The sequence below is a fragment of the Kwoniella newhampshirensis genome, chromosome 4 (genome assembly GCF_039105145.1).
Source record: "Kwoniella newhampshirensis strain CBS 13917 chromosome 4, whole genome shotgun sequence".
Classification (NCBI taxonomy): Eukaryota; Fungi; Basidiomycota; class Tremellomycetes; order Tremellales; family Cryptococcaceae; genus Kwoniella; species Kwoniella newhampshirensis.
The window spans coordinates 1,037,271-1,064,019 of NC_089958.1; the positions used below are offsets into that span (position 1 = coordinate 1,037,271).

General features: G+C 50.6%; 9 protein-coding genes across 9 annotated transcripts; 2 read left to right on the forward strand and 7 right to left on the reverse strand.

Annotated features, from left to right (window-relative positions):
- Positions 1-91: 91 nt before the first annotated feature.
- Positions 92-2,310, reverse strand: IAR55_002372 (uncharacterized protein; the record flags this gene model as incomplete). The annotated part of the gene is made up of 14 exons (XM_066945486.1): positions 92-263; positions 329-397; positions 458-503; positions 559-690; positions 749-766; positions 830-1,007; positions 1,083-1,151; positions 1,219-1,302; positions 1,380-1,461; positions 1,516-1,603; positions 1,665-1,781; positions 1,913-2,071; positions 2,148-2,190; positions 2,257-2,310. 14 exons carry the CDS (start codon positions 2,308-2,310, stop codon positions 92-94), a joined length of 1,311 nt encoding a protein of 436 aa, XP_066804175.1.
- Positions 2,311-2,634: 324 nt separating this feature from the next.
- Positions 2,635-3,554, forward strand: IAR55_002373 (peptidyl-prolyl cis-trans isomerase-like 1; the record flags this gene model as incomplete). Its single annotated transcript, XM_066945487.1, has 5 exons — positions 2,635-2,715; positions 2,785-2,856; positions 3,008-3,158; positions 3,230-3,252; positions 3,360-3,554. 5 exons carry the CDS (start codon positions 2,635-2,637, stop codon positions 3,552-3,554), a joined length of 522 nt encoding a protein of 173 aa, XP_066804176.1.
- Positions 3,555-3,658: 104 nt separating this feature from the next.
- On the reverse strand, positions 3,659-6,180 carry IAR55_002374 (uncharacterized protein; the record flags this gene model as incomplete). The annotated part of the gene is made up of 9 exons (XM_066945488.1): positions 3,659-3,680; positions 3,733-3,801; positions 3,878-4,103; positions 4,285-4,493; positions 4,574-4,701; positions 4,764-5,094; positions 5,194-5,402; positions 5,562-5,744; positions 5,995-6,180. 9 exons carry the CDS (start codon positions 6,178-6,180, stop codon positions 3,659-3,661), a joined length of 1,563 nt encoding a protein of 520 aa, XP_066804177.1.
- A 490-nt stretch (positions 6,181-6,670) lies between these two features.
- On the reverse strand, positions 6,671-9,661 carry IAR55_002375 (uncharacterized protein; the record flags this gene model as incomplete). The annotated part of the gene is made up of 9 exons (XM_066945489.1): positions 6,671-7,344; positions 7,404-7,823; positions 7,883-8,427; positions 8,512-8,784; positions 8,877-8,963; positions 9,039-9,177; positions 9,296-9,398; positions 9,480-9,572; positions 9,659-9,661. 9 exons carry the CDS (start codon positions 9,659-9,661, stop codon positions 6,671-6,673), a joined length of 2,337 nt encoding a protein of 778 aa, XP_066804178.1.
- A 556-nt stretch (positions 9,662-10,217) lies between these two features.
- On the reverse strand, positions 10,218-11,528 carry IAR55_002376 (vacuolar-sorting protein SNF7; the record flags this gene model as incomplete). Its single annotated transcript, XM_066945490.1, has 6 exons — positions 10,218-10,291; positions 10,346-10,463; positions 10,568-10,682; positions 10,832-10,923; positions 11,023-11,108; positions 11,351-11,528. The coding sequence occupies 6 exons, from the start codon at positions 11,526-11,528 to the stop codon at positions 10,218-10,220; spliced, it is 663 nt and encodes a 220-aa protein (XP_066804179.1).
- Positions 11,529-11,904: 376 nt separating this feature from the next.
- Positions 11,905-13,537, reverse strand: IAR55_002377 (uncharacterized protein; the record flags this gene model as incomplete). Its single annotated transcript, XM_066945491.1, has 10 exons — positions 11,905-11,979; positions 12,039-12,259; positions 12,312-12,357; positions 12,431-12,536; positions 12,623-12,639; positions 12,698-12,853; positions 12,923-13,120; positions 13,250-13,329; positions 13,398-13,428; positions 13,508-13,537. 10 exons carry the CDS (start codon positions 13,535-13,537, stop codon positions 11,905-11,907), a joined length of 960 nt encoding a protein of 319 aa, XP_066804180.1.
- Positions 13,538-13,914: 377 nt separating this feature from the next.
- IAR55_002378 (uncharacterized protein) lies at positions 13,915-15,746 on the reverse strand (the record flags this gene model as incomplete). The annotated part of the gene is made up of 7 exons (XM_066945492.1): positions 13,915-14,610; positions 14,697-14,743; positions 14,912-14,985; positions 15,050-15,297; positions 15,349-15,443; positions 15,500-15,542; positions 15,714-15,746. The coding sequence occupies 7 exons, from the start codon at positions 15,744-15,746 to the stop codon at positions 13,915-13,917; spliced, it is 1,236 nt and encodes a 411-aa protein (XP_066804181.1).
- Positions 15,747-17,489: 1,743 nt separating this feature from the next.
- On the forward strand, positions 17,490-19,495 carry IAR55_002379 (uncharacterized protein; the record flags this gene model as incomplete). The annotated part of the gene is made up of 8 exons (XM_066945493.1): positions 17,490-17,767; positions 17,846-18,007; positions 18,071-18,459; positions 18,533-18,855; positions 18,917-18,950; positions 19,016-19,228; positions 19,301-19,416; positions 19,478-19,495. The coding sequence occupies 8 exons, from the start codon at positions 17,490-17,492 to the stop codon at positions 19,493-19,495; spliced, it is 1,533 nt and encodes a 510-aa protein (XP_066804182.1).
- Positions 19,496-21,433: 1,938 nt separating this feature from the next.
- Positions 21,434-26,294, reverse strand: IAR55_002380 (uncharacterized protein; the record flags this gene model as incomplete). The annotated part of the gene is made up of 6 exons (XM_066945494.1): positions 21,434-24,064; positions 24,123-24,302; positions 24,353-24,577; positions 24,634-24,984; positions 25,028-25,933; positions 25,998-26,294. 6 exons carry the CDS (start codon positions 26,292-26,294, stop codon positions 21,434-21,436), a joined length of 4,590 nt encoding a protein of 1,529 aa, XP_066804183.1.
- Between the last annotated feature and the right edge of the window lie 455 nt (positions 26,295-26,749).

Below are 26,749 nucleotides of genomic sequence, written 5' to 3' on the forward strand. Positions count from 1 at the left end.
TCCACCGGAGATGATGAACGACAGTGTAAGATAATGCATTGATGCTATAATGTAACCAGTCTGAGGTGATATCTCATAACTGTGACGTGGGTCAGCTCATGGAGTAGGCATTGTCAGAACTCTCAGGTAGCTGACTGACCATTTTACCACTGGGTGCCGCATACCCATCGTCGGTCAAGCCTTTTATTCTCTTTGAGCCGCTGAAGATGACAGAGTCGAGCAGGCCAGCAACTGTCAGGACTCCACCGATAATGGCGCATGATCTGAGTGGAAGAATGCCAATTAGTGAGTGTCTGTAATGGTTAGGAACCAAGAGGTGGTGACTGACGACGTAAGGAAATGAGCGAAAGACTGTCTGGTCTCTGTATGGATGACCTTTATAGGTGATATATCGTAGCTGTGCAGGTCGAGGCATCAGCGACATCCCACAGGTGGAGTATGTACATGATCAACTCACTTGAAGAAGACCCCCGGAACACCCATCACTCCATGACTTGTCATGTCTGTGGAGTGGTCAGATGGGCACACTCTTGGAACCTGGCATGCATATCAACTCACGGCCATGTGAATCCTGCCCTGGAGCATTGCCCGCTTTGAGATCCCGCTCATACTGTGTAACACTATATTGATGAGAAGCAATTTCTTCCCCGCTGAGATTGACGAAATTTGTCGAAACAACCTTGAGGAAATCTATGATCGGTCGACTGGTCAGCTTGCCATGACTACGGTAGCATCGCTGTGAACGTACATTGGAACATGTAATTTGCTGTTGATAAGGGTGACTGTCAGCTTGTGCCTGCTATGATTAGTCCACAGCTCGAACGCTTACATTCCTCGGTATGAGCGGCGATTTCTTGTAAAGGATCTCTCATCTTCAGATTGTCCCTCCATCGGAGTTCCTTAGGTAAGGTCTTGGCTTCGTCTGCTGCTGTGAGATCCGCCGCGAATCTGAATTTGTGGATGATATGACCAAAGTCATGGTGATTGGAGTCTTTGAGGTACGGGACCTGCTCAAACAGCGTCAGTTCCAGCTCCTCTCAGGTAGACCGACGAGAGGGAGGAGAAGAAAGAAAACAACATACCAGCTCCAACATCTGCATCATGTTGTTCTGAAACGATCTTCCAGGGCTGAAATGGATGTTGCCAATGACCTGTCATCACAAAATCAGCTTGTTGAAGCCTGAAAGAGAAAAGCACAAAAGCTAGACGGTGACGCACCTTGTTGACCCTTACTCGACCGCTGATCTGACATCCCTCAGTGTTTTGCTCCTTCATCTTGTCCATCCATCCTTCTTCGACACACTGGACGTGACAGCGCATCAGAGAGCGAACAACATCACGTTCGTAGAGTGTCTCTGAAGAGGGGAATCAGTGCTTACCTGCTCGATACCCGTCGGATCATTGAAAGACCACCCTTTCCTCACATAAGCCTGTCGGACCTCCTCACAAGAATTGCAGCAGCTTTGTGGCTTTCGTCAGCTCGAGCGACCAATAGTGTAAGGCAATTCAGCTCACCCGTTCTCAGGAGGGGAAGCACCGTAACATGATCCACAATAATTGGGATCCTGCTTCAAGTTCGCTCGCTCGACATCTCCTTTGAGCTCTGTCGCGTTGGAAAAAAAACGTCAATCGCACGCAAAGAGAGATGGATTGAGCAGACTTACGACCACCTTCGATGCTTTCTAAGACTCTTCCTTCTTTGCTCAGCCTCGTCTTGGTGATATGATGTTCGAGCTCGGTCTGATGTTCTCCTGATATATCCATCACGTCAAGCGAGAGGACTGCGAAGCAATAGGAGGTCAGCTGGAGCTCATGTCTGTCGTGACCTTCGAATGAGGGGGAAAGGAGTGTCGGACCAGATAGGGGTGTTGAGGGTGGCTGCTACTCGAAAATGTGAGAGGTCGACACGTACGATAACATGGTACTCTCGGAAAACTGACGTCGAATTCGATAATCAATTTCTCCCCTCTACTCCTATCCACCACGATACTCGGTTCGAGATGTATTCTTCTGTAATCGACGAATTCGAGCATCATGGAAGTGAGGATGATGGAGAACGAAATGAAGGTTACTATGATCGCAGGGAAGACACACACAGGATATCAGCTCGGTTCTTCTCACAGTCATGAGGGATATCTGGAGCTCACGAAGGGCACCTGTCCGTGTTTTGATCTTGACATCCTCCATTGTCTACGCGTAAATGAATCAGTCAGAGTTGGCACCTGAAATGCCAGTGAGCAGGATCAGCGAACCCACCTTGCCAAAGGCGTCAAGGCCTTGGAAGCTGCCAAAGAAGCCATTACGTCCCATCGTGAATCGTGTGTGTCCGTGAACAGAGTGAATTGAGCGAATGTATGCATAGGGAAGAGAGCGAAATGAGCAGAAAAGGATACAGTGGTGACAGTGGTGACAGCGGACGTGGAGGAGATCGATACTCGTACAGTGGGACGGGATCAAATTCGTTCGAAGCGAATGAAATGATCACAATGCTGCTCAACTCACTCATCCACCATAAAATCTCACTCGTCGTCGTAAAGCTACCACTTCATCTGTTGCAGAGCAAGTCACTCTTGGACAAAGGAATCCTCCCGAGATTCAAAGGGACCCCCGTGAAAACCCGCCTCTTCTCTCGCAATGGCCGCCGCAACATACGTCACGTTCGACACCTCGGTCGGATCGTTCACCGTCGAACTGTACAATGCTCATGCGCCAAAGGTAGGAGACGACCCTTGCCGCCAACTGGCAAGCAGCAAGCCACTGATGTAGTTCTGCTGGGTGCTGCAGACGACGAATAACTTTTCAAAACTTGCTGAGAGAGGGTACTATAATGGAGTCATCTTTCATCGGATCATCCCTGTGAGTTTGGCCATGGTCCTACCTTCTTCGCTCTGGATATCATCTATGATGTACCATCATCTCTTCTCCTCGATCAATCTATCTCCCCCATTCTATGCTACACTCCCTCCACCCTACACACTAAGTTCATACCGTGATTTGATCGATCTAGGGCTTCATGATCCAAGGCGGTGATCCTACAGGGACAGGTCGTGGTGGAACTTCGGTATACGGGGACAAGTTCGCCGACGAGATACATCCCGAATTGAGGTTTGTCGGTGCGGGGATATTAGCGATGGCGAATAGTGGACCTAATACCAATGGTGGGTCATGCGTCAAATTGAGGCTGAGGGAGGTGTAGAGGATAATTTTTTATTGATCATTCGTGCAATAGGATCACAATTCTTTATCACTTGCGTGAGTTTCATCTCTACCGCAGAATGGACACGCTCCTGCTGCGCGTGACACCCCCCCCAACAATTGACTAAAGAGCAAGCAAGACTCACGAGCTGACTCTGTTTTAGGCCCCGACTCCCTTCCTCGATGGGAAGCACACAATATTCGGTCGTGTCTCATCAGGGATGAAGACCATCCAACGACTAGAAGCCGTACGAACAGATAACAACGATAGACCAGTAGAGGAGATCAAGATACATAAAGCCAGATTGGGAGATGCGGCAGTGGGTAGCGGCATGGTAGTGGGGACACCGGCATTGTAATACCTCATGCATGGGTAATGTACAAGCTACTGGGTGCCCAAGATTGTCTGATCCAACAATTGCTCGGCTTTGTTTTCCAAAGATGACTGACACTTGGCCATGCCTCAAAAACCGAGAATCTCATTGCTTGCCCGATGGACTGTCAGCTACACCAAACGAGATCTGTCGACGGACTCACGCTCTCTTCCTCACTTCCCGCTCGCCATCGGCGAGGTCTTCCCCAAGATCGAACGCTTCCAACCCCATCCTGCGACCAGTCTTTGCCGTCAGTGCCAATCACCTTTCATACGAGCGAGCAACAAGCCCTAGAGAAGGGAACTCACGCTTGTCTCCCTTCCTTGCTCTTGACATCGCCTTCCTCGCTTTTTCCTACAAACTGACTCTCGCCAACTCCACCTGGGAAATCAGGTGCTGGTGTACCCTTCAAGAACGTTTCACGTTGGTCTCGGACATAGTCTGCGTTTTGTGGTGTGAGCGGGACGGCGGGGATGTAAAGGACTGCAGCAGGTCCTGAACCCTGGTGGGTCGGTTCGACAGCGTGAATCACGTCTATGAGATTGTCAGTGCCGGAAGGCATATCACCAGTGCAGAAGAATTTCCAGCCCATATTCCCAAATATGGCACTGCTTCGAAGACAGCGTCCCCACGCATGCGTACGCTTGGAACGAGAAGAAGTCGTGCAGTGCAGTGCAGCGAAGTATAGTGAAGCAAGGTGGCGCGAGGCACTCACCGCAGTGCCACCAAGCTTGATCCCCAGGCTTCACTCTTGGCATACTGACCATTGTCCTGTCCAGCTGTAAATGCGGATGAGTGCCGTCGTTGAATTCCTGACCTCGAGCAGGGGGCGAGCCTGGGAAGCGAGATGTCTCCAGGTCCAAGGTCCAGTTGGCCGGTGCGAGATACTCCTGAAGTGTGAGAGATGATCGGGGGTGTATCTCACTGCGATTCGGTACGGAAGTAAGAGTCGCCGACACGGACGAAAGTTTGGGCTGACGAGACAGTGGAACAAGCAAACATACCGAAACAGAGGGCGTAACATCATGTAAGCGGTCAATTCCTTGAGAAGAGGATAGACCCTTAAGGTGCCTTCTCCTGGTCCTGTATCGGACAACGAAGTCCATCCTTGGAAAGCTCTAAACACACCGCACTATGAGACACCGTCTTCAGCAGATTGCAATGCATCCCAGCCAAATGGCAGCAGCCACTTACTGATCCAGGACCATCATACAAATTCTGTTTCGCTTCACCCCTCTCCCCGATCGTCCAGGCATCAAACCCTTCCCAATTCCCTTTCAAAACATCTTTATACACCTTCCGATAAGTTTCGTCCTCCCATCTCTCAATGCTCCCACCATCGACATGTGGTCCCAGAGCGAACTGCTGGTCTCCCGGATGTCTGATCCTCAACCTATCGGCGTACGTGAGAGGTGTATCCGTTGAAATCCGAGCAGATGGCGGATGGGAAAAGAGTCGAAGTAGGGATTTTTGAACGTTCATGGATCGAGGATGAGATCGTGCCTCTAGCTGGACTTTGGACCAGCTGAAGCGCAGTAGGAACGGAGTCAGCAACGGTGACTCCCGCATACAGCTGTTTGCGTTCTGTGATTAGAAGGGTGGAACAAGTAGCAAGTCCACCCACTAAAGCTCAAAGACCTGCTTATCATCTGCTGGAAACCCTTTTACGCCAGGATTCAACTTGATATACTCTCTCAATCTCTCCAGCCATCCCTGCGCCGTCTCTTCCTGCACGACATTGCGGATGATAACGCTCCCGCAAGTCTTGATACGGTCCACCAGGTCGGATGAGCGGCTGGAAGTGAATTCCTCGTATGTCGTTTGAGGGACGCACTGGTGAGTGATCATGTAATGGTCAGCGTTTCGGTCGGAGTCTGCTGAGGTATGGCAAGGAGAGCCTGGTGGAAGAGGGTGGAGAATAGAGGCAGGAGAAAAGCAAGCTATGTGCTGGGATATCGCAGTAGAAAGAGACAAAGTGGATTCACAACTCACATCTTGTTGTCTTTCTTGAATCTCACACGACACCTTCTCCAGATGCCCCGTCAACCTGCTCCAACTCTCGACGAGACGTCGTTGATTCGCTTCGTCGCCTACGATCTCCCGTTTGAGCTGGGCGAATCTGTCCGGTAGGGGCTTCTCGCTCTCGCCAGCGAGAGAGGCGAACACGGAGCTTATCTAGGACGGGCGCGTCGTCACCTGGGATGTCAGCTGCGAAGTCGAATACAGACAGCTGTCATGAAAGGGCAGTATCTCGGATGCGAGAAGAGGAAGAGAGAGTGGCGAGACGGTGCGATGAGATAGGATGATTGAGAGACAAAGAGAGAGAGAGAGAGAGAGAGAAAGAGAGACGGTCAACGGGAAAGATGACCATCAAGCTCGTTGGCATTTTTAACGATGTAGGACCTCGATACGCGATGCCACTCACATCTCCTTCTTCCCTCGCTTTTCTCGTTGATTGCCGAGTTGACGACGACACATCTTGCTTGCCCATTAACATCGCTTGAGATCCTGATCCTTGCATGCTTCCTTCCAGAACCGCTTCGGTTCGTAGACCCCTCTTGACCATGACCATCGATCTCGAAACGCGATGGGAGTCGATCGTTCTCAGCATCTTGACTCAGTTCTGGTCTGGTTTCGATCCTGTATCTGATACTTTCTTCTTCTTGTGTATATGGAAGAGAAAGAAGGAGAGGAACAGGTGAACGAGAGGGTATATCCCTCCATGCATCCCGCCCGATGTTTATGCTTTCGCTTGTCCTTTCAGCAGTAACTTACGATTAGTGACTAACTTTTGGGCTCTTTCGTCTTGGCCCCGTATTCTTCACCGGGTTCCACAGAATATCAGTTTAAGCGGATGCAAGAGATAACTTACCAAACGGGCCGTTCATTACCGTCACCGTTCAAGGTCTATCGTCATGAAATCCAACCGAAATAGACGGATGAATGAATAAAATGCATATACAGTGTATCGATTACAGATGATGCTCTTCCAATGATGTGTGCGCTTGTCTTGTGCTCAACCGTCATGTGAAATACTACTCGACACGTTATACTTCCGCTCAACCCAACCTTGACTGGACCTGACTGAAAGAAAAACCACCTCAATCATACCCCCTTCCTGACCTCTTCTTCCCTTCGCTCCTCTTGAAATGTTTCTTCCCATTCCCACCTTCACTGCCCCCCTTACCTCCCGTGACCATCGGCATCCCGTCCGGACCCAGTAATCTCTGATGAGGATATATCGTCGCTCGCGCAAAGCCTTGTCCTCCTTCCTGTATATCTCCCTGTTGATTCCTCCCCTTGACCACCAAACGAGGCTGGGCTCCGGGCTCACTGAAGAAGACACCGTCCAGAGCTGCCGCTTTCTCCTTTCCTGATCTCATCGGTGCCGAAGCAGCATTCGCCTTGATTGATTTGGTCGTCAATTGTCGTTGTTGTCCCTTCTCTTGCTCTTCTGCCTCGGGTGTACCGGCAGGCGCTTCCGCTTGCTCGAAATCTTCTTCCCGCCCCGCATCTTGTGGACGAGCAGGAGCAACGAACGTGTCCGCATTCTTGCTGACATGGGTGATTGGCGCTCGTTTTCGTCCATTCTCATAAGACTCTTCAATCTTCTCAAGCGTTTGCTCTCGACTGCTCTTCATGAATTCATCGGGATCGATGCCAGGAGGAGGATGGGCGTAAAGTAGCTTGGCGTTGACGTAGTCTTTCAGGATATAGCGTGCCGCTCGGGATGTATCAGGCATACCGAATGATGCACGAGTCATACCTCGGGCAACTGTAAATCTCGGTCATCAGTATCGTCTCCTGGTGCCATGATGTGAGTTCCTGACTCACTAGCATAAGTTGACAGGAATTCCTCCCAGCCGACCTTGCCCGTACCTCCATCCTCCTCACCCCTGACATCGATCCTGATACCATACGTCCCCTCAAGGATTTCTCTCGGTATTCTTCGGCAGAGTAAGTCCACCGGCGCGGAATACTCTCTCATTTGATCGATGGGCAAGACACCGTCGACAACCATATCCGCCTGAGTATTGGCGAACTGAGGAAAAACGAGACCAGGGCAATCACACAAGGTGATGGTATCGGACAGAAGGAGTGTTTGGAAATGTTTCGTTTTACCCGGCGTTGCTGAGACGGACACCTTTTTGGCACCGAGGAGGGCGTTGATGGTGGATGATTTACCGACGTTAGGGTATCCGACAAGACCGACCATAAGCTTGTCAGGATTGGGGAATTGAGGTGTGGCAAATTCTAGATAGGGCGCAGTATCAGCTGTCCGGTCTCGCCGGCAGGAACGTTCATCGACTTACCCTGGATATCAGGCGCAGCATTAACGAAAAGATCCTCCAGCTCAGTGACACTCAAAACTCTCGTCCTGATGTCTTCGACCTCGCCTTCTTTCAAAGGTGGAAACTTGGCGGCCACCTCCTGAACGACTTCTGGCAAAGGCACTGTCTCTCCTTGTGCTAGCTTCTCCTCGACCTCGCCTGTTGGCTCGCCCGCCTCATGCTCGCCTTCAGTAGACCACCCTTCCTCGTCGTTGTCATCGTCTTCTGCCTCTTCTTCTTCTTCTCCATCGTCGAGGTGGGTGTTTGTCACTCCTTGAGCCAAAGCTGCCTCCTCATTATCGGTTTGTGGATCCATCTCTTCGCCCGAGGGGTACTCGTCTTCATCCTCCTGCTGCGCGGCTGCGTTTTCGCCTTCTGAGCTGTCATCATCTTCGGCGTTCTCATCATACTCTCCCAACGCTCTCAGACGTTGTTTCTCCGCTTGTTCCTGCAGCGCAGCTGCGTTTGCTGCTGAGAAGAAGGCGTACGCAATATCTTGACTCTCAAAGTATTCCGCCCATTCACATCTGGAACAGCACCACATAGATATGTCAGCCATTCGTCGCTCACTGGCGAGGAAGGAATCCCAATCTGCTAGAGTTTTCACGCACCTCTGATCATATGTCAAAAGATCTGCCTTGTTGATCAATAACAAGCTCCTTCTCTTCCCTTTGCCGGGAACGATAATATCTCCATCTTCATCCGCATCCGTCCCTATCTCCTGAACATATTTCTCCAGATCTACACATCTGAATCCCATTGGGTTTCGAGCATCGACGATCTGGACGATGAGATGGGATCGTTCGAGCACACGCCAGAGTTGTCGCCATAACTGAATATTTCGTTCAAAGGGCGTTAAGAGGAGGTTGGACGATTCGGCAAGTCTAAAATTGCGACGATAGCAAACCAAAAAAACACCAACTTATCAGTCAGAATTCTCGTAGATGGCCTGGTGCGCTTGGAAAGATCGACTGACTGTGCTAATCCACGTCTCCATTCAAGGAATGAATCTCTCTCCTGTCTCTCCAGTTCCAGCCTGGTCGTCTTTCTCGTCCAGGGTGGTCTAGACAGACAGATCAGAGGAAGGGTCAGCATCATGCTCGACAGGATTACTGATATATCTGTGACTCGAACACACCTTCTGGGAACTCTCAGGTCACCGCTGAAATCCATTTTCTTCTGAACCACTTCTTTCTCTTCTTCTGCCGAAAGGAGATAAGGGTTATTGCTCGACGTAGGCATGTTCGGTGCGGAAATGACTCTCATCTTACTCCGTTCTGTACCCATCCAATCGAGAAAGCACCGATCAGCACAGGCACAGACTCTGTTAGGGCAGTACTCTCGTCAGGAGCGACGTTCGCCCGAGCTATGGGACAAAAAGACATCTCCACTTACCAGTCGTGAAATCATGATCGGCCAAAGCTGCATTCGCCAAGAACTCATCCAGATCTCTCTCGTGTGTGACCGATGCGAGAGGGTTGGACTCGTCGAGGGTATACTAATTGCATGCAGCTCAATGATCAGCTTCTTCCATAGAATCTGCGATTGATGGGATTGGGACAAAGAGGCAGCCAATTACCAGCTGTGATTCCTTGGGTGCAACCGCTTCTTTATGTCGTCTGTTGATGAGGGCTTTACCCAAACCTGATTGTTGGACTTTTGTTCTTGGTGGCTATCAAGAGGATATCAGTTTAGCTCATTGTACCTCGCAGAGAGCGCATCTTCCATCCAATGCCTGGTTGTTCCTTCTACACTCACCATATTGCTGTCTCTTGCCTGACCCAGTATGTGTTATCGATAGACAGATGGATCACAAGAGAGATAGATGATCTCACTGTATAAACGCTGATCAAGATTTTGTGGGTTCTAATAATTATCCAAAAAGTGGAGTGTCATGGAACGGAATCAAATCGAACTTTGAGTCCACCACAAAATCAATCCCACGTCATCTCATCCCTCTCTATCTCTTATATGATGATGATAAGCACAATGCACGCTATCTCAGTCACCGTACGATATGTGTTACATGCTCATGGAGGGAGCTGGAGACGAATCGAGATCCGGAACGGACAAAGACCGGGACCTAGATAAAAAGCTACTCAAATGATGGTAGGATGAATGGGTGGGCGGAATTGAACTTTGCATATTAGGTTAGACTGGTAGAGGGTCATGAGAGATGTATGGTTGTTGGAACAACAAATTGGTCGATTTGAGTAGTTCAAAGACGCAGGGAAGGGTATCGACATGGATTCTAACATGGTTGAAGGACCGATCCAGCCACACGTTCTGGTGTGCCTAAGCATACCATTGACGATATCTACATGGCAAGCTCCGCTTGGAGCTGTCGGAGTTGAGCTTCTTCGTCGTCTTCCTCCTCTTGTACCGGTGCCCCTGAAGAGCAAATTGATCAGCTGTCGTATTGTAAAGAGTAGCTCTCGGACTTACGACCTGTCGTTTGTCCGACTGGTGATGCAGGAAGATGGCTCGGTACACGGTCTGCTCCAGCGAGTCGGTCGTCCAATTGTTCTTGCTCGAGCGCTTCGAGCTCGTCTTTGAGGTCGTCCTGGACGAAGGAGGGAATGTCAGCCGATTGTTACGGGTGAAGCTTTGGCACCTTTCGAAAGCATCCGTGTGGTGGACAGTCGATGGGTAGGCATGGTCACGCACCTCGTCCAAAACGATACCCATTCCTACCGGGTTTGAGATCGCATCTGAAATCTCGTTCGTGAGGTCCATTTGTTCCCTGATCTTATCCATGGTAGCGTCGACGCCTTCGGCAGTGCTGTTGAGATGAACAGGTCATGTCAGTGCCAGTCGAATTGGGGTTGTTTCGCCCTCTTCCGTAGACCGAGGTTCCATTCGCGGACGAAGGTACCCCGAGAAACGATAGAAGGGGGAAGGTGAGCTTGTAAATAAGTCATCATTACGCACAGGTTGCTGTGGATACCCTTGAGAGCATCTGCACCCTTCTTCATAGCTGCCATAGTCTCCGCGTTCAGGTTCGCAGATTCAATGGCGTTGACCTACATCAAGGTTCGGGTTAGTGGCTTGCATTGGGGAATGTGCCAGGGACAGTGCCAACGAGTGGAACATCATATAGGTATGAAAGGTCATGATCTCACCTGTGTCTCCAATGTCAATCTTTGACCTGCGATTCTATCCAACTCGTTTTCGTGTGCCTTCTTCTGTCTGAGTGCGTTCATGGCCACTGTAAAAGGCAGACAAAGTAAGTGTCAGTTGATATCCTTCAGACCAATTTCGCGCGTCCGCTTCCCGACTCATTATCGAGATAGCACTCAACACTCTCACGGCCAGTATCTCGCAATCACCCGTATCTGACTGTTCCGCATGATACCCCTCCTTCCCGCTTTCATCACACGCTAGCGCTCTTATGTCTGTCTGAACTCCCCACCCGAAAAAAGACACTGGGCGACGAAAATACCAACTCACATCGCTTATTAGTCGTAGCATTTGCTTTCGCCTTCTTCATTTCCTCGTCGATCTTCTTCTGCAAGAACTCCTCCTTCTTCTCCAGCATCAACAAATTCTGACGCAGTCCCACGATGGCATCTCGGGCGGATTCTCGAGTATCCTTCTTCCCTGTGAAATAGGACATCCAACCTGACATCTTGGCTGGCGCAAAATCGCAGAGTGGAATGAGAGCTATGGGTGTTTGGGTGTACAATCGTTGTGTTATGGGGAGGCTTGATGAGAAGAAGCGGAAGGATTCGTTCTCAACGTGTCGCGATACGGATTGATGTCGTGACCAAACATACACGTAGAGTCCAGAAGAGATAACTTACTGATTGTTGTCTTTGGCCACCGAATCGTCATCCACACCAAAGCGGACGATAGCAGTGAGTGGCGGGATCAAATCGAGATTTGTGGCTGATTTCGGACGTTGTCACGGAGATTTGTGCCTGATATACCTTCATGACGCGAAGCTAATGAATGAACGCTCGGAACGCAACTGATTTATATACCGACTATCACACCGACACCCATCACCTTCTCATACCGTACGAGGTATCGACGGTCATCACGCTTGTTGCTCGACTCCTTAGTCGTCTAACTTCCTCCTATCATGCCACATCTTCAATCAGACGTATCGTCCGCTCCTGATCTTCAAAACACTCACCCTCAATTCCGCCAATTCTTCTTGTACAATCTCCCTTGACTTCGCCGCCAGATACTCATTGTCATCATCTATCCTCTCCCTTTTCAGTGATCTGAATGTTTGTGACCTCTGTACATCGGTCCGATCTCCGTGGTCGATCGGATCGTCATATGAGTCGGGCTCTGGTTCAGCTTTCAGCTTGATATGGTTGGCCACCTGAAGAGGGTGTTGTTGAGCTGGGACTGTACGCAATCGTCATCAGCTGCTCCGGAACGATCCCGATGGATCACGCACTCCTGTCGTATAGCTTGTTCTTGTCGAGGTATTCTCGACTGCGAATCTGTGTGATCCCGGAATAGGTCTTATCAGCGAGAAATGTGGGCATGGTAATTGTGTTCACGATAACAGCTCACCTTGAACACAAACTTGACCCACGGATCATGTGCGTCTTTTTCATCGTATCTGAACTCCTCGCCAAACGCTGCTCGTTCATCACTTTCGACTGACCGTCCTTTCCCGCTGTATGTGCGGGTACGTGGTATACTCGTTAGCTCACCAACATTCCGGAGTACAGTCACGTCTATCAGATCGCGAGCTGGACTCACACGACCCCTCCCTTCCCCTTTGCGGTTCTTTCAGCGTCAGCTTGGGTTCCGCCTGCGACCTTCAGGCAATCTCACATTATCGCGTCTCAAGCTTTGACTGATCTTCATCTTGACCGGTTTGATCTTCTCCACCTCGCCTCGAGAGACCGCAATCGAGATAACCCCTTCCCTCTCGTCATTGCCGACCTCGTAATCGCCTTCTCCATTGCTCCCATACCGTCGAAGGTCCTCCTGCATCGTGCGCTATCCAATCAGCGACCTCGTCCTCTCACATCGACAAGAGATTTGAACGCGACTTACCAAACTTCCGAATGTCATCTTGCATTCGCTCAACTGTCCCATAGCATCTTCCTCGAACAAAGTGTCCATAAAATGAGTTCTGTGCCAGTTCTTCCTGACGTGCAGTGAGTGAGTCGGTCGACCATCGATGGTTGGTTCTGCTATGAGATCACCTGTCCAGGGCTTACGACGGCCCAGTCGGACGTTGATCGCAAATTCCTGCAAATGGATCGACGCAATGTATCAGCTACTATTGTTGCTCACAAAAGTCTTTGTCGGGAGGACAGGACAGGATATAGAACTGGCGGACTGGCTAAGTAGAGGCAAGGGACGAAAAGCATAAGTTACCGTGTGTGGTTTCGGCTCGATATAGCATTCCAGTCTTCTCACTCGGCCCTCCCCGCCCAATTTCACCAGATTATGTTCGTCTGTACCACACCGTAGATCGCAAGCTTGAGTATTGGTTATGCAGTGGGACGAGTTACTTATGACTTACGGAGCTTCTCGCCGTCCACCGTTAAGTACGCCTATGTACCGACAACACAGATCGAGCATAAGATCAGCTCCGAAAGACAGTGCGAAGCTGGAAGATAAAGATGACTGTACCTCGAACCCGTTAAACTCTTTTGCTCTCATCGTGATCAAGTCTTCTGCCTTTTTCGTCTCCTACAAGCAAGGTGATGATATGGTCAAAGAGTAATAGTGACAGATACTTTACGAAAAGAAAAGAGGGAGAAAAAAAAATTGTAGAGAGATGGAGGAACAGCATCTCGCGGGCGTCCGGGATAGGCCTGGCTGGATCCTGATGTTATGGTCCGTGCGTTGTCTCGTCCGTCAAGGTCTGTGCACAGCTTGAATTCGATTCGGATGAAAGCCGAACAACATCCATGATGCCGCTTGGCGGTGTGTGAGGCCATAGTACAATGGTATCACATCACAAGATCTACCGTGCTCATTGTCCCCCAGCTATGAACGATCTCTCATCAGTCAGACAATGTGAGATCATCAGCCTCCTATACTGTCCTCCCATCCCTTCTTCCCTTCCCTTCTTTGACTCCTCGCTGCTTCTCTCTCCTGGCTTCGCCCTCTTTGTCCTGTCGTCCACTTCGGTGCTTGTCACCATAGATCTCCCGCCGTCTTGGTTGTGTCGTCATTCTGTCTGAGGTGTCTCTTTTCCTGAAAATACCACATTCGGGAGCATAGCCTGAGCAAGAAATGACTCGGGCAGTGTCACTCTTGTTAGCGCTAGAATCGACGTGAGATGCCACGCTTGAACGCTGGTATGCAAAGTCGATGCGTCGTATATTATCTTCCGACTGATACGCTTGAGTTGTCGATTTTGGAATTCTGGCTTGATGTGACTGTACCATATCGGCCGGCCGTACAGACTCATGGGGCTCAGCCGGTCTTGCCTCAACTCTCCTTGACGTCGCTGCATCATGACCAGAAGAAGCTATCTCTGCCATCTTTGAAAAAGTCGGTTCCTTTCTATCTGTCACGTCGACAAGTGATTCGCCTTGTGCGGGGTGGGACGGGCGGGACGGTTGGATAATCAAGTTGGACCTGGATATTTCTGGTGAAGCAGGGACCAGTATCTCTCCTCCAGGTGTGTCTTGCTCCAGTGTCCCAGACATCAGTATATTAGGCGATTTAGAGATAGAGGAACAGTCAAAGACGCCGTTAGCGGTGAGTGCTGGGCGAGTACCATACTGCTGCCTGCATCAGCTGCAAGACTTATGTTGGCGTCGAACGATATCTGGTGGATACTGGCGACCAGCTTCGTTGAGACACTCACGATGAAGATGATTCGACACCAAGGATCAACAGAATCGTCGTCAAACACTGCAAAGTCATCAGAGAATTGACGGGGAACGGATTTATGCTTGGATGGACCAGTTGCGGGTTGGAAGGGGTCCGAGATAGATCCGTTGTATCCCGTCGTATCCCGAACAGTTGCATCAGTCAAGCACGCTCATGGACTGGATGGTCGGCTTTGGCCAGCCGACTCACAAGCAATGTCAAGTTTTGAAATCTCTCGGGTGGTGGGATGCGATTGCCCCGGAAAATGTCGATCGTAATCGTTCCTAAAGTCCCGCCAATATCATCGATCATCCCCACTCCTCGTTCGTCATCAAGCAGGTCGTCGACCTTTTACAGCCTTCAGTCCTCGATCCCACCAACTGATGTCCCTCGAGAACGCTCACCTCACAAGCTCCGATTTGCTCAGTTGTCAGGTCCCCAAAGTCTATCTTTGAGAAGCACCGATGTACCGCTCCGTGACCTGGAATAGGATAGAGGAAAGCCGTATCGAGGGGTACCCTGTCGATCTCTGGATCAGACAGCAGATCACCTATCCATTCTTTCGGTGAGGTGTTGCGAACATGGATGGAGTACGTCTGCAATTCAAATTGTCAGAGTTACGAAGCACTGTGTAGCGTATCACTTACGATAGATGGAGGTGAAGGGTATGGGATCTGGAGATATGTTGTGAAGGTAGGCGGTAACCTTGTCGTTGCTTGAGAGAAGGAAGGTCGATATTCCTCTATTTGATAGGCTCGTCTCGGTTAGACTAGAGATGGAAAAGATACGTTCACGTACTCAATGTATAAGATCTGATCCCCAGATTGATTTCTACCCACACCTAATGTTCAATGATGCACGTCAGCTTGACTCGCTCACAACGAGATGTGCGCGAGCTATGGTGAGCAAGAGGGCTTCAAGCCCGTCAGTGTCCCGATCCTGTGAGCGTAGTAGATGGCAGCTGCCACTCTATGCGAAGGTAGACTGCTGACGGAAGGCAAGTGAAGCGTACTTCAAGATCATTGAATTCTGCCGTGGTCAACATTGAGTTTCTACAGTGTTTCTAGTCGCGACGAGTTCGAGATCGATGACGCCTTTGCCCTGGAGATGCACAAGATTGAATGAGACCACCAGTGCAGAAATCAAAGCGGGGAAATGTGAGCTGGGCAAGCCCGAAGGAGCTGGATCAATGTAGGGATACGAGGATTGATGAGACACAGTAAGTGTGGATGTGACGTGGCGGGATTGAATGATCCTCCAAGACAGACGGACCGTGCGCAGAGACCTCAAGACGTAGAGCGAAACAGTCCACGGACCACTGAAATGACTCGCAATTGTCTGTTGCCCCCAAAATCCGAACCAGGGGGTCTTCATCGTACAGCAGGTCAATCGAGACGCGGTACTGTTTGTTCGACGACGCTGCCTCCATGTCCATGCTTTGGGAGCCTGAGCCTGAGCGAGAGCCTGGTGCGAGAGACGCAAGCTGCGCCGCTGTCGTGGGGACGTAGGGACGTAGGAACCCGGGCAGTCGGACACAACTTATTCACGGTAGCTTGATTCCGAGAAATATGAAACGTGTCTTTTGTCGCCTCTCTCCGTCTCTCTCTTTGACCCCACGTCAGATTCACCTGAACATAAACAAGTCAATTGACCCTGAAGCCGAGAAGCCGTAGTATCGATCCTGAACTCGTTTCTCTCTCTCTCTTCCTCCGCTTAAAGTGGGTTTTGACTTTCAGGTTCCAGGGTCAAAGATGCGGTGGAGGTGTTGTTTATTTGTTGAATTCTCCACGATGGTCGGTAGGTTGGTCCATGTCTGTTTATTCATGTTCCATTATTGACTCGGGGTGAACGAGAAGAGCACTGGGGGGGCGACATGCATCAACGTACGTGGGATCGCAGCGATGGGATGCATCGGTAATCAAGCAGTCTGTTCCCACTCGTATTTACTCTTTCATCATGACATCCTGTTTCATTATCCAAAGTCAACTGACGCGTTTTCTGACATCTTCTCTCTCTATTCATCCCACACTCTTTTGACACAAGCCACACTCTTTTGTTCAGCCCATACGTTCTCCACACTGTACACCTGTTTACGAAACCCCTCTCACCTTTACATCTCTCAGGATTTCGCGCCCTACCGATACCACTGTCGACAGCGCCCTCACGATCATCAACTATCTCTTCAACATCTGAGAAAAGAAAAACACATCACATTACGCTTAGACGCCACGCCGGACGGGGCTTCATAAGAGGAGAGACAATCACGACCAGTGCATCTAGAAACGCGCCTGAAGAGACACGCAGTAACACTCCAGCCAGACACATCAGACTGAAATCGTAGCACGAGCTCTTGGAACAAGCAATATCAGCATCGACATGTCAAAACATACAGGAATGACGTCCGCCAGGTGAGTGATCTCCTTCAACTCCGTCTTGTTATCGGAGAGGATGTGACCAGGGCGGAGAAGAACGACGAGGCGATCTGTGTGCGTTGTAGCGTGTGTCGTCCAACATGGCACACACGCATCAATCTTCTTTCGCACGGACTTGGGGCGTTCTTACCGAGCATAACCCTTCTCAACGCTCGGGTAGTAACAACGTTGCATGGCGCGGTGCTGATCAACCTTCCCTGCCTTTCCCCTCTCCATCTCTGGCTCGCTGGTTCACTCCTCTTTCTATATCTACACACGTCTTTGAACGGTTTGACGCTCTGTCCCCACCGAAATCGATAAATCATCTTCCAACCCAATTCTGAAAACCTGTCTATCTTCCAACTTTGACCATACCGATGGTACTGCTCGTCCCCCCACGATTCAGAATAACCGCCCTCTGCATAACATTCTTCACCACCCTCCTCACTCTTGCTGCATTCTTCTACATCTCCCAATCCCCTCTCCCCGAAGACGAGGACGCATCCGACAATGGCGGTGCGTTACATCGGTTGATGAGCTTTCACGCACCGGATCTAGGTAGCTGGATAGGGCTGGGAGTGGACAGGTCGGAAGAGGTCAGACAGATCAGAGAGCTGAGAGAGACTTTCATGACGAGGTTCCCGGTTCCAGAAGAGTGAGTGAGGCTTATCTGCTAAAGTTTACACAAAGCGTAAGGATTGTCCGATGATGCTGATGCGTAGTGATATCGTAGAGATACCGCGTCTGGACGATCGAAGAACGCCCCAGCTTTACAACGATTGGCCGACTGTATCGAGTCGGGAACATGTGGCGAGGGCGAAGAGACAGTAGTCATTCTCGCGTCGTTCCACTTCAACAACGCCCTCAATGGTCATACCAGTGGAGAAGACATCTGGTGGGTGTGCTCTCCTTCCGTGATGTCAGACTTCATCTGACTCGGTTTATTTCTCATTTGCAGGGCTTTATCCTCGATTGAGGCTTTCAGTGCACTAAACTACACCCTCCTCTACAGCGCTGGGCCGATGGATACTCTCACCCTGTACCAAGGAATGCCCGACAAAGTCGCCGTCATCCTCTGGGAGGGTGGCGGCCTGAAAGAGTGTCTTGCTCGAAACGAAGATACATGGCAAGAACAGGAGGTCGCTCATACTTCAGGCAAGTTCCAAGAGGCGGAAGGAAGATTCGGATGTATGAAACGGGAAGGATACGAGGAGGGAATTCCTCTGCACAAGAGTTTCACGTTCCATTTCTGGGAGGGACCAGAACACCCACTGGGAAGACAATTCACATTGGCCCCAGAAGACTATGGAGCATGGGCCAAAGATGGGAAAGGGAATCATTTCCTCGGTAAGTGCGACTGACCGCTTGTGTGAAACATGGGTTGACATGGACATGCCGCTGACGCGGTCTCTCCGTACAGGTTACTCGATCGAGACCCGATGTCGAAGCGTCGAGCTGCCTTCCGAAAAGCTTCATCGCGGTTTGATCCTCGGAAAAAGAAAGGATTACTTCGATCCTGAATCTAGAGACTTCTACTGGCCCGACCTCCTAGGACCAACAAGCGACGCCATGCCCTCCGCACACAACGCCACATCTGGAGAAGATGTCCCTTTCGAGCTGATTGCGACTGCTGGAAAGAACCAGGATGGTGTTCCGGAAGATCTGTTTGGACAGAAGATACACAATTTGGGACCTCAGACTCAGGATGGGTGGAACGCGATCTTGTCCTCAAGCAAATTCTTGGTGAGAGACCCGCGAATGACCCCGAAAAGCGATGCAGACACTGACCTATCTGAATTGATAGTTGGGAATCGGAAAACCATGGCTGTCGCCCTCACGTAAGTCCTTCAACACTCTACAAATCATGCCAAAGAAGTCTCACTGAGCTTACGACCTTTATCAGCGTACGACGCCCTCTGCTTTGGTGTGCCATTTATCAACCCGGTCATGTACTGGGACAAAGAGAACCCTCACGACTGGTCCAAGTGGATCACGCAACACAACGCGCTGCGAGCTGTCGAGCCGCCATTCGTCTATCATGTGCAGAAGGGCAATGGAACACAATTGGAAGATGCTTTCCGAGCTGCACTGGAAAGCCCCATTGATCGTTATATCCGTGAGTGCAGTATCTCAAACAGTCACTGGATCGTGGATGAGATCTGACCGCATCGTTGCCTCCCCACTATAGCTCCTAATATGCGAAAAGACTCGGTCAAGGAACGACATCGAGCGTTGGTGGAGACAGACTGGATGCCTTGGGCTGAAGCTGCCGTCGAAGAGCTGTTCACCAACAAAGGAGGCCAGGTGAGTTGGGTTCGATGAGGCATGCCGAAAGCTTGAGGCTGACTGAGCCGAATCGGATTAGTTCTGGTACGGTCTTTAACCTTTGTCAATAAACCGAACAAGTAGGATTCCAGTTGTATATAGTAAACCATCTTGGGGATTTGTGTATTTTTTATTTCTCGAGGACAGCAGAGTCAATCAACATGGCTTTGGGGCCAAAAGATCCTCCCGCACATACCTTGCATTATAGTCATTTACTACGTAGCGTATCGATCATCCTCATCCTCATCGTCATCGTCGTCTGCAACATGTTATATCTGGCTAGTCACAAGGGGTGACGTGGTCCAATCTGGGGCCGAAAAGTAAGATAAGATCACTGATCAAGAAATAGCCGCGGGGCGCCAGGTATCATATCAGATCGAGAAATGGACGTAGCGTCAGCTCAGTTTAGGTCAGAACCAAGTGACGCCTGCAACCAAACGGAGTTGACTCGACGCAAGAGGAGTATTGAACAGCAGATTGACACGGAACTCTTTCGATGAGTCGGGAGAAGCAGCACCGGACAATATTATTTGCATACGGTATACCTCATCTCAGTCGCATCTCCCTACTTCATCGCCTCTCACCAGCTTCAGTTACACGGGTGTCATCATGTCGAAATACTGAAGGTGGGAAAAGCGAAGATCAGTGGACTGTGTCTCTCAATAAGCTTTGGCCCAATAAAACTTAGGGTCATGGAGATAGGGCGAAGAGGTTGAGTTGTACATACCCTTCAACTCCTGCTTTGATGTATCTCATCAATACTTCAGGATGATGTAAAGGGCGTGGATGATACCTGCAAAGAAGGAAGTTTAGTGAGCTACCCGGCCGGACTGCCAATCGCTCCACTTGAGGCAGGATTTTTTCGGAAAGGAGTGCTTCAGTCCTCTTCATGAAGCAGAGAGACGAGTGAAACCACTTTTCTCTATTCTCCTTCCCCCCTTTCTCCTCTTGAGACACAACACCGAGGAAGGACCGAAGACTGCCTTTGTACACTCACCAGGGATGTAACCCAAGATCGTCAATAAGATGTTGATGAAGAAATCAGCACCGCAACCTCTCTCGAGGAAGACACCGAGAGGCTGTGAGAGGGAGGCTGGGTCAGCGAAGAGCGGAGACGGTGTGAGGTATGTCATAGTATGGGACCTGATGATAGATAGATAGACAAGGGTTCGGGAGCGGGATCGCGAGATGCTCGGAGAGGTGAGAGCTGAACGTACGGGGAGGATGACGGCCAGGACGATCTTGATGATATCGGAGCAGGCTGGGATATAACAGAAAATCAGTATCATGTCGGTCGTTAGTGGATACAACTATGTCCCACGACGAGAGGAGGCCGAAGCCGAGGGGGGAAAGAGGGGAGAAGGACGACACACGTGTGCCGTCTTGTTGATTCCGGCCTAGCTCTGATGGCAACCGTAGATGAATGACACCACTCACTGAAAGCCATTGTGAAGTACTGTTCGGATTGGGATCTGGAGGTATATCAAAGGTTGATAAGAGTGTAGCAGTGGCTAGTGATGAAGGGATGGGAAGGATGATATCAGACGAGTGAAACGACATGTTTATATATATATATCACTTATACTTGACTTACACCGTACGCTCGCATCCCTTCCCTGTTTTGGTTTTCGGTGCGGACTGCGGCGGTGACAATACTACGTCATATCTTCACCCAACCCAAGAACGCACGGCGAATAAAGTTTTCGCCACTCAAGCCGTTCTCCCAGTTCGTACATTGCGCTCTGTCCAGACAAACCAAGGTGTGACGTGGAATATCGTGTAGTAGTGACCTTTATCATCATCTGGATTGGACTGCTGGAACTAAGCTAAAGGCAAGAATCACATTCCAGTTAAGGAGCATGGGTGAAGAGCTCGAGTAAAGGGGGTGTTTACCATTCATGTTCCACTTATCGGACGATACACGATATGTAATAATACAGTTACCTTGATTGACCAAAAAACCCTAAACCACTTTGCACGTTTCAATCCATCCAGCTCATTCGTTCTTCTTCCCAACACCATCATGTCCTGTCCCAGTCCCATTGCCTGGTGTGACTCCACTCATACCTAGGTCCATCATCTCCATCTTTCGCGTACTGGGTGGTGGAGGTGGTGTCAATGGAAAACCCGATCGTCTGGGAGTTGGTGTGCCTCCTAGTCCCAATAACCCCATTTGCTGTCCATGAGAATGCTCGAAGCTTGATCTCGCTTTGATTGTCCTTTCTCTTTGCGGAGAAAGGTCGAACGTGAACAAGCCTAATCGGTTGCCAAATCCAGCTATCACACTTGTCGGTCCTGAACCATTCCCACCCATCTTGACCATCTCTCGGATCCCGACATACCCCAAAGCATCGTAGGTTGCCACAGAGAAAGATCCGACTCGTTCGGGGAAAACAGCTCGACCATTGAGGCTATGTAGTCGTTCTGTCCTACGATCACGCATCGATATTCCGTCCCCTCCGCCCGAGGCAGTGCCGACCCTTGTTCCTACGCCAAGATAGGTTTTGGAAATCAGTCCGACCATATCAATCGTTTGCACCACCAAAGTCGTTCCGTTGGATGGACAGGTCAGATCGATCATCCAGCATTGCCACTGACCATCGTCGATACCATCGCTGGCTCGCCGTATACCGAAAAGGATATTCTCCTTTGTCAGAAGCTCCCAACCTCCTCCATCAGGTGACGATATGGCCCCTAAGGGGGTCACGTCCATTTCAGCGCCGGGTGATGTGGCCGAGCCGCTAGAGTCGCTTGACGGAAATGAAGTGCCCATTGGACTCGCAGGTCGACCTTTCAGAGTACTGTTGTTGCTACTTCCGCCATTGACGTTGATACCGTTACCGGCACCGAAGTTCGACTCGTCATCTCGGTGTAGGTTGCTGAGTCGTCTTGCTCCTCCATGGGAGGACAAGGGGAACTCGCCATTTGAGATAGGAGCCAAAAGCGATGGTGATCGTTTTGGCGAAGTCCCGGGGGAATATCTCTTTCGCGCCAAGGACGGAGGTACCACCAAGGCCTTCTTCTTGCCATTGCCCGATAATGATCCCTTGCGAGGCGTGTACGGGACAGCTGTCACTATCGCAGGGTCATCCATGGAGGAACCTCGTCTTGTACAACGACAGAACAACGAACCAATAGGCGACCGAGGGGCGATTCGATCGACGAACACCTGGCTAGGAGTCGAAGAAACGACAAGGTATCCGTCGGAGGTCTGTTGACCACAACCGGAGCATCGGACATATGGCGGCTTGACGATTCCCACCTTTCTGATCCCTTCGAGCGAGACGCTTTGTCCGATACTGACGACCAATCCGTGGGGCTCGTCATAGATATCGATACAGCCAGAACGGTGACCCAAAGCTACCAAACCGGGCAAGTTGGTAACTGCGTCGGAAACCGATGTTATCCGGTCGTCCGTCGATAAGCCGGAAGCGATATGCGTAGAGCTCCATACAGTATCCATCTTCCGCCATATGTCCAAGTCATGCTGTCCGGCTATGACAATACTCAGCGTCTTCTCTGCCCGCATGAAAAACACTCGACATGGTGATCCGCCGCCTATATTTTGCGGCGGGATTACAGTTGCTGATCCCCTCTGGTCTGTCACCGCGACGACCGAGCCACTGGAGAAAGCGACCAGTATTACGGGATCTTGTCGAGGATAATCGACTGGCACAGTCGCTGCAGTGAAGGGGTCGTGAACTGCCCCGTCGGTATCATCGAATGCTAGGCCAATAACTCGAGCGGTCGAGATCTGCGCGACCTTACGTAGGGGTTGCGCGACTACCGGTCCATCCGGGGGTACCTCCCACACCTGAACATGTCCTGCACTGGTACATACCGCCACGTGCCGATTATCGCTGCTGACAGCTGCTCCCATGACCGGATCGTCGGGAGCTAAGACAGACGCCTGAAGGGGTTCACGTGTTCCACACCCATTTTGACGATCTTGAAATCGCCAGAGACAGAGGCTATTATTTACACCCACGGAGACCATCATCTGCCCATCTGAATTTGGAGCGATGATATCGATATCCGATTCGTGACTGCACGGCAGCATGTGTGCCTTCAGACTGCTGGCCAAGCTATTCGCTCCGCTTTTGTCAATCGCTGACCCTTCATCCGTATCGTCACTGTGTCGGTCATCTCCTCGACCTAAGCGATCCCGCTGAGCATCAAGCAAGTCTGCATCTTTCAATAAGAACAGTAGCAAGGTGTAGAGGAGCCCTGCAGTAAGTGCTTGTGGAAGCACGACGACCTTGAAGAGGTAGAAGAGCGGCTTCAAACGAGGAAGTAGTAAGCGTCTGGTGGAAAGAGACAGCTTGCGGATGTCGGCGGGTAGCATTGGATGACCTTGTTTGGGGAGCACTATGATTGATGCGGCGGGCACGATGATTCGAGAGAAAGGCCAGCCTTGCGGGTTGATCGCTCGCCAAAGTCGCTCGGCAGGTGTCAGCAGCGCGAGGACCGACGCAGTTGTGGAAAACGGCGAAGACGAACTCGAGGGCAGGCTAGCAGCTGAAGTGGGCGAAGAAGAAGGAGTGTAACCGTAGAGGACAGCGGTACTATTGGCAGGACTTCGATGCCTCTCGGTGAGCCAGTATAGTAGTCCTACTGTCATAAGCAACTATGGTGCGGTAGATACGTTTAGTGCCCAAGTAACAGCATGTTCATGACCCACTTACGAGTATGAGACTACCGCTCTTCGTCGTCCGCGCCCGTAACACATTTCTCCAGCTGAATCCATTTTTCCCATCGCTGCTCGTCTCGGTCTCCGCCTCTTGTGATGTCGGCGACGTCGGTCCTACTTTGTTGGACGCGAGAACGTCGGCGAGTTCTAGCCTTTGGGCATCGATAGACAGGACCTTCTCACTCCAATTAGCGCATGTGAAAAGTCCGAGCTCGTCAGACATACCGTCAGGAAAAAAGTGTGCAGCATGAACCAATCTGTGATGATAACAACCGCCGCAAAGAGGCAAAATTCCCTTACTGGCTGCAGATTAAAGCATAGCCACACGACTCCAAGGACGATGAGGTCAGTCAAAGAAGTGAGAGCAATGGTGGATCCGACCTTGCTGAGACCTAGACCGATTCGAGCGGGCACAGAATGAGTGAAGGGGATGGAGAAGATTGCCTTGGTCTGCGAGCCAAATCAGCTTAGATGGACCCCCACCCACACTCGCAACAGTAGCTCACCAAAGTTGACATGTTCTCCGCACCAACCACCACAATGACGAATGGTAGTACGTAAGTCGGCAGACTGCTTTCCGATTGCGATGCTCCCCATCCGTTCCATCCCAGTAATGCTAGGACGCTGAACGACATGACGGAAGAGCAACACAACTGCACGACGCCAGTAAAGGCTAGACCGAATCGGGAATGCACCTTGGACGCATTGGACAACTGAGCGATGAGAGTGACGAAGAGGACGCCATAAAGAAATAGCACGACTTTCGGCGGAGAAGAGGTGATCAAGTCGGCAGCATGAGTTTCGGTTGTCGAGTCTGACAGGGTCGTTCCTCGGTCTGGTGAGTGGGCAGACGCGAACTAGAAATCTGATCAACATGAACCCCCTGTCTTATGGACTCACGGAAACAATCCATCTTCCCGTCTGATCATCAGTACCAGTTCTCGGACCACGAGCCTCGCCAAAGGCTTCGCCTTTCACAGTCCTAGCAACATCGGCGAGACGGTTCTGCCATGCATTCTCAAAGTCGGTAGTGGTGTTTCGAGGGATCCGAAAGAGGAATGCGAAGCTGTGATATATGTTGCCAGCGTTGGCGAACGATGCTGTGTTGATCTGGTCTGAGAACAGTAGACTATTCCGATCGGGGAGGGACATGCTCGGTAGAGGGACGAGAGACACTGCATCCTGCGTTGTATTCGTCGGCGAAAGGATATAGCAAGGACCTGTTGGGGAGACGTTGGACGCTGCCGACGTGGCTTCCAGCCGTCTTACACATCGTTGCCTACTCGAAGGGTACTGTTGTTCCCAATCTTCTGCCATCTCGCTGACTAGCCGTAGAAGGACATGATCCCTTTCGTCCCACGCTCGTTCACCCGCCTCGACATCTCGATCCAGAACATCCTCCACGTCGGCCCAAGCGATTCGCATAATTTGAATTTCCTCATCTTCTTCAAGCCCTGGATGCGACTCCTCATACTTTTCGTCTAGAGGGACTCTTGTGACCGTCCATCCTTCCTCGTCCAATTGTCCTGTGTCCCTTCCCCACCAACCCGCCCAGGTCAAGCGGGGTAGCAACGGTGGGGGATAGGGGAAGAAGCTGTCCAGAATGGGCGTGCTCAGCAACGAAAGAGGATGTTCCTTTTGGTACCTTCGAGAGTGACCTGTCTGTCCATAAAATGGTGTGCGATGACTGTTGTGCGTTGGCTGTGAAGGAGGGCGAAGAGGAGGAAATCGTTTCTGAAGGTAGAGTGCAAGTGATGGATAGAAGAGATTCGTCATGACCAGACAGTCGATCAGTAGCGTACGGATCTGCCGTGTGTGTGTACATATGTCAGTGACCTGGGCAATGTGGTGTCCCATCACGACCACCTACCTGATTCCTAGCGCAATGCTCCCCAAACTGTCTAAATGCTTCTGAGACCAAACCCTTCCTCCATCTCAAACCTCTACTTTTCGAGCCCGAACGTCCATTTCTCCCTCTCCGCTTACGTCGAAATGATCCTTCAGCAGAGGGGACATCGAGACGTCTCAGCGAGGGAACACTGTGACTATCGGTCACCTCCTTGTCATGCTGACGATGTCTAACTCCCGTGGACCCTAAATGCGCTGTCGAGGTCGAAGCGACAGCATTGGCACCGAAGGGTTGTGCTGCCGAGGGAACGCGGGACATTGATGATTTCGAGTGAGAGTCCGAGGATGGGTTTGTCTGTCTTCCGCTCGTCAAGAATGATCAACGCCGTGGTGTTGATGCCATGACTGAAGGTCGATGAGCTGGAGAAGAATCAGAGGGTTCGAACGGGAGTGTTCTGCGTGTTCTGCGTGTTCTGCGTGTTCGTGATAGTTATGATTATGGTTCATTCCTTCACATGCATCATATCCACATGCATCCATTCACTCTCCCTCCCTCTCTTGCGAAACGAATCATCGTCCATGCATGGTCATTGATTATGGCACGTTTATTTTATCTTGTCACCCCACTTTAGCATCTCCCACCGTGCAGTCCATTGGCAGTATGCATTCAATAAATGATGATGAGATTGATACAATGCGCGTTGTCCACACAAAGATAATGTCCCAAGTCATACAAGCATAGCGCTTGCCAAGGTATCCGGTCTTACCAACATG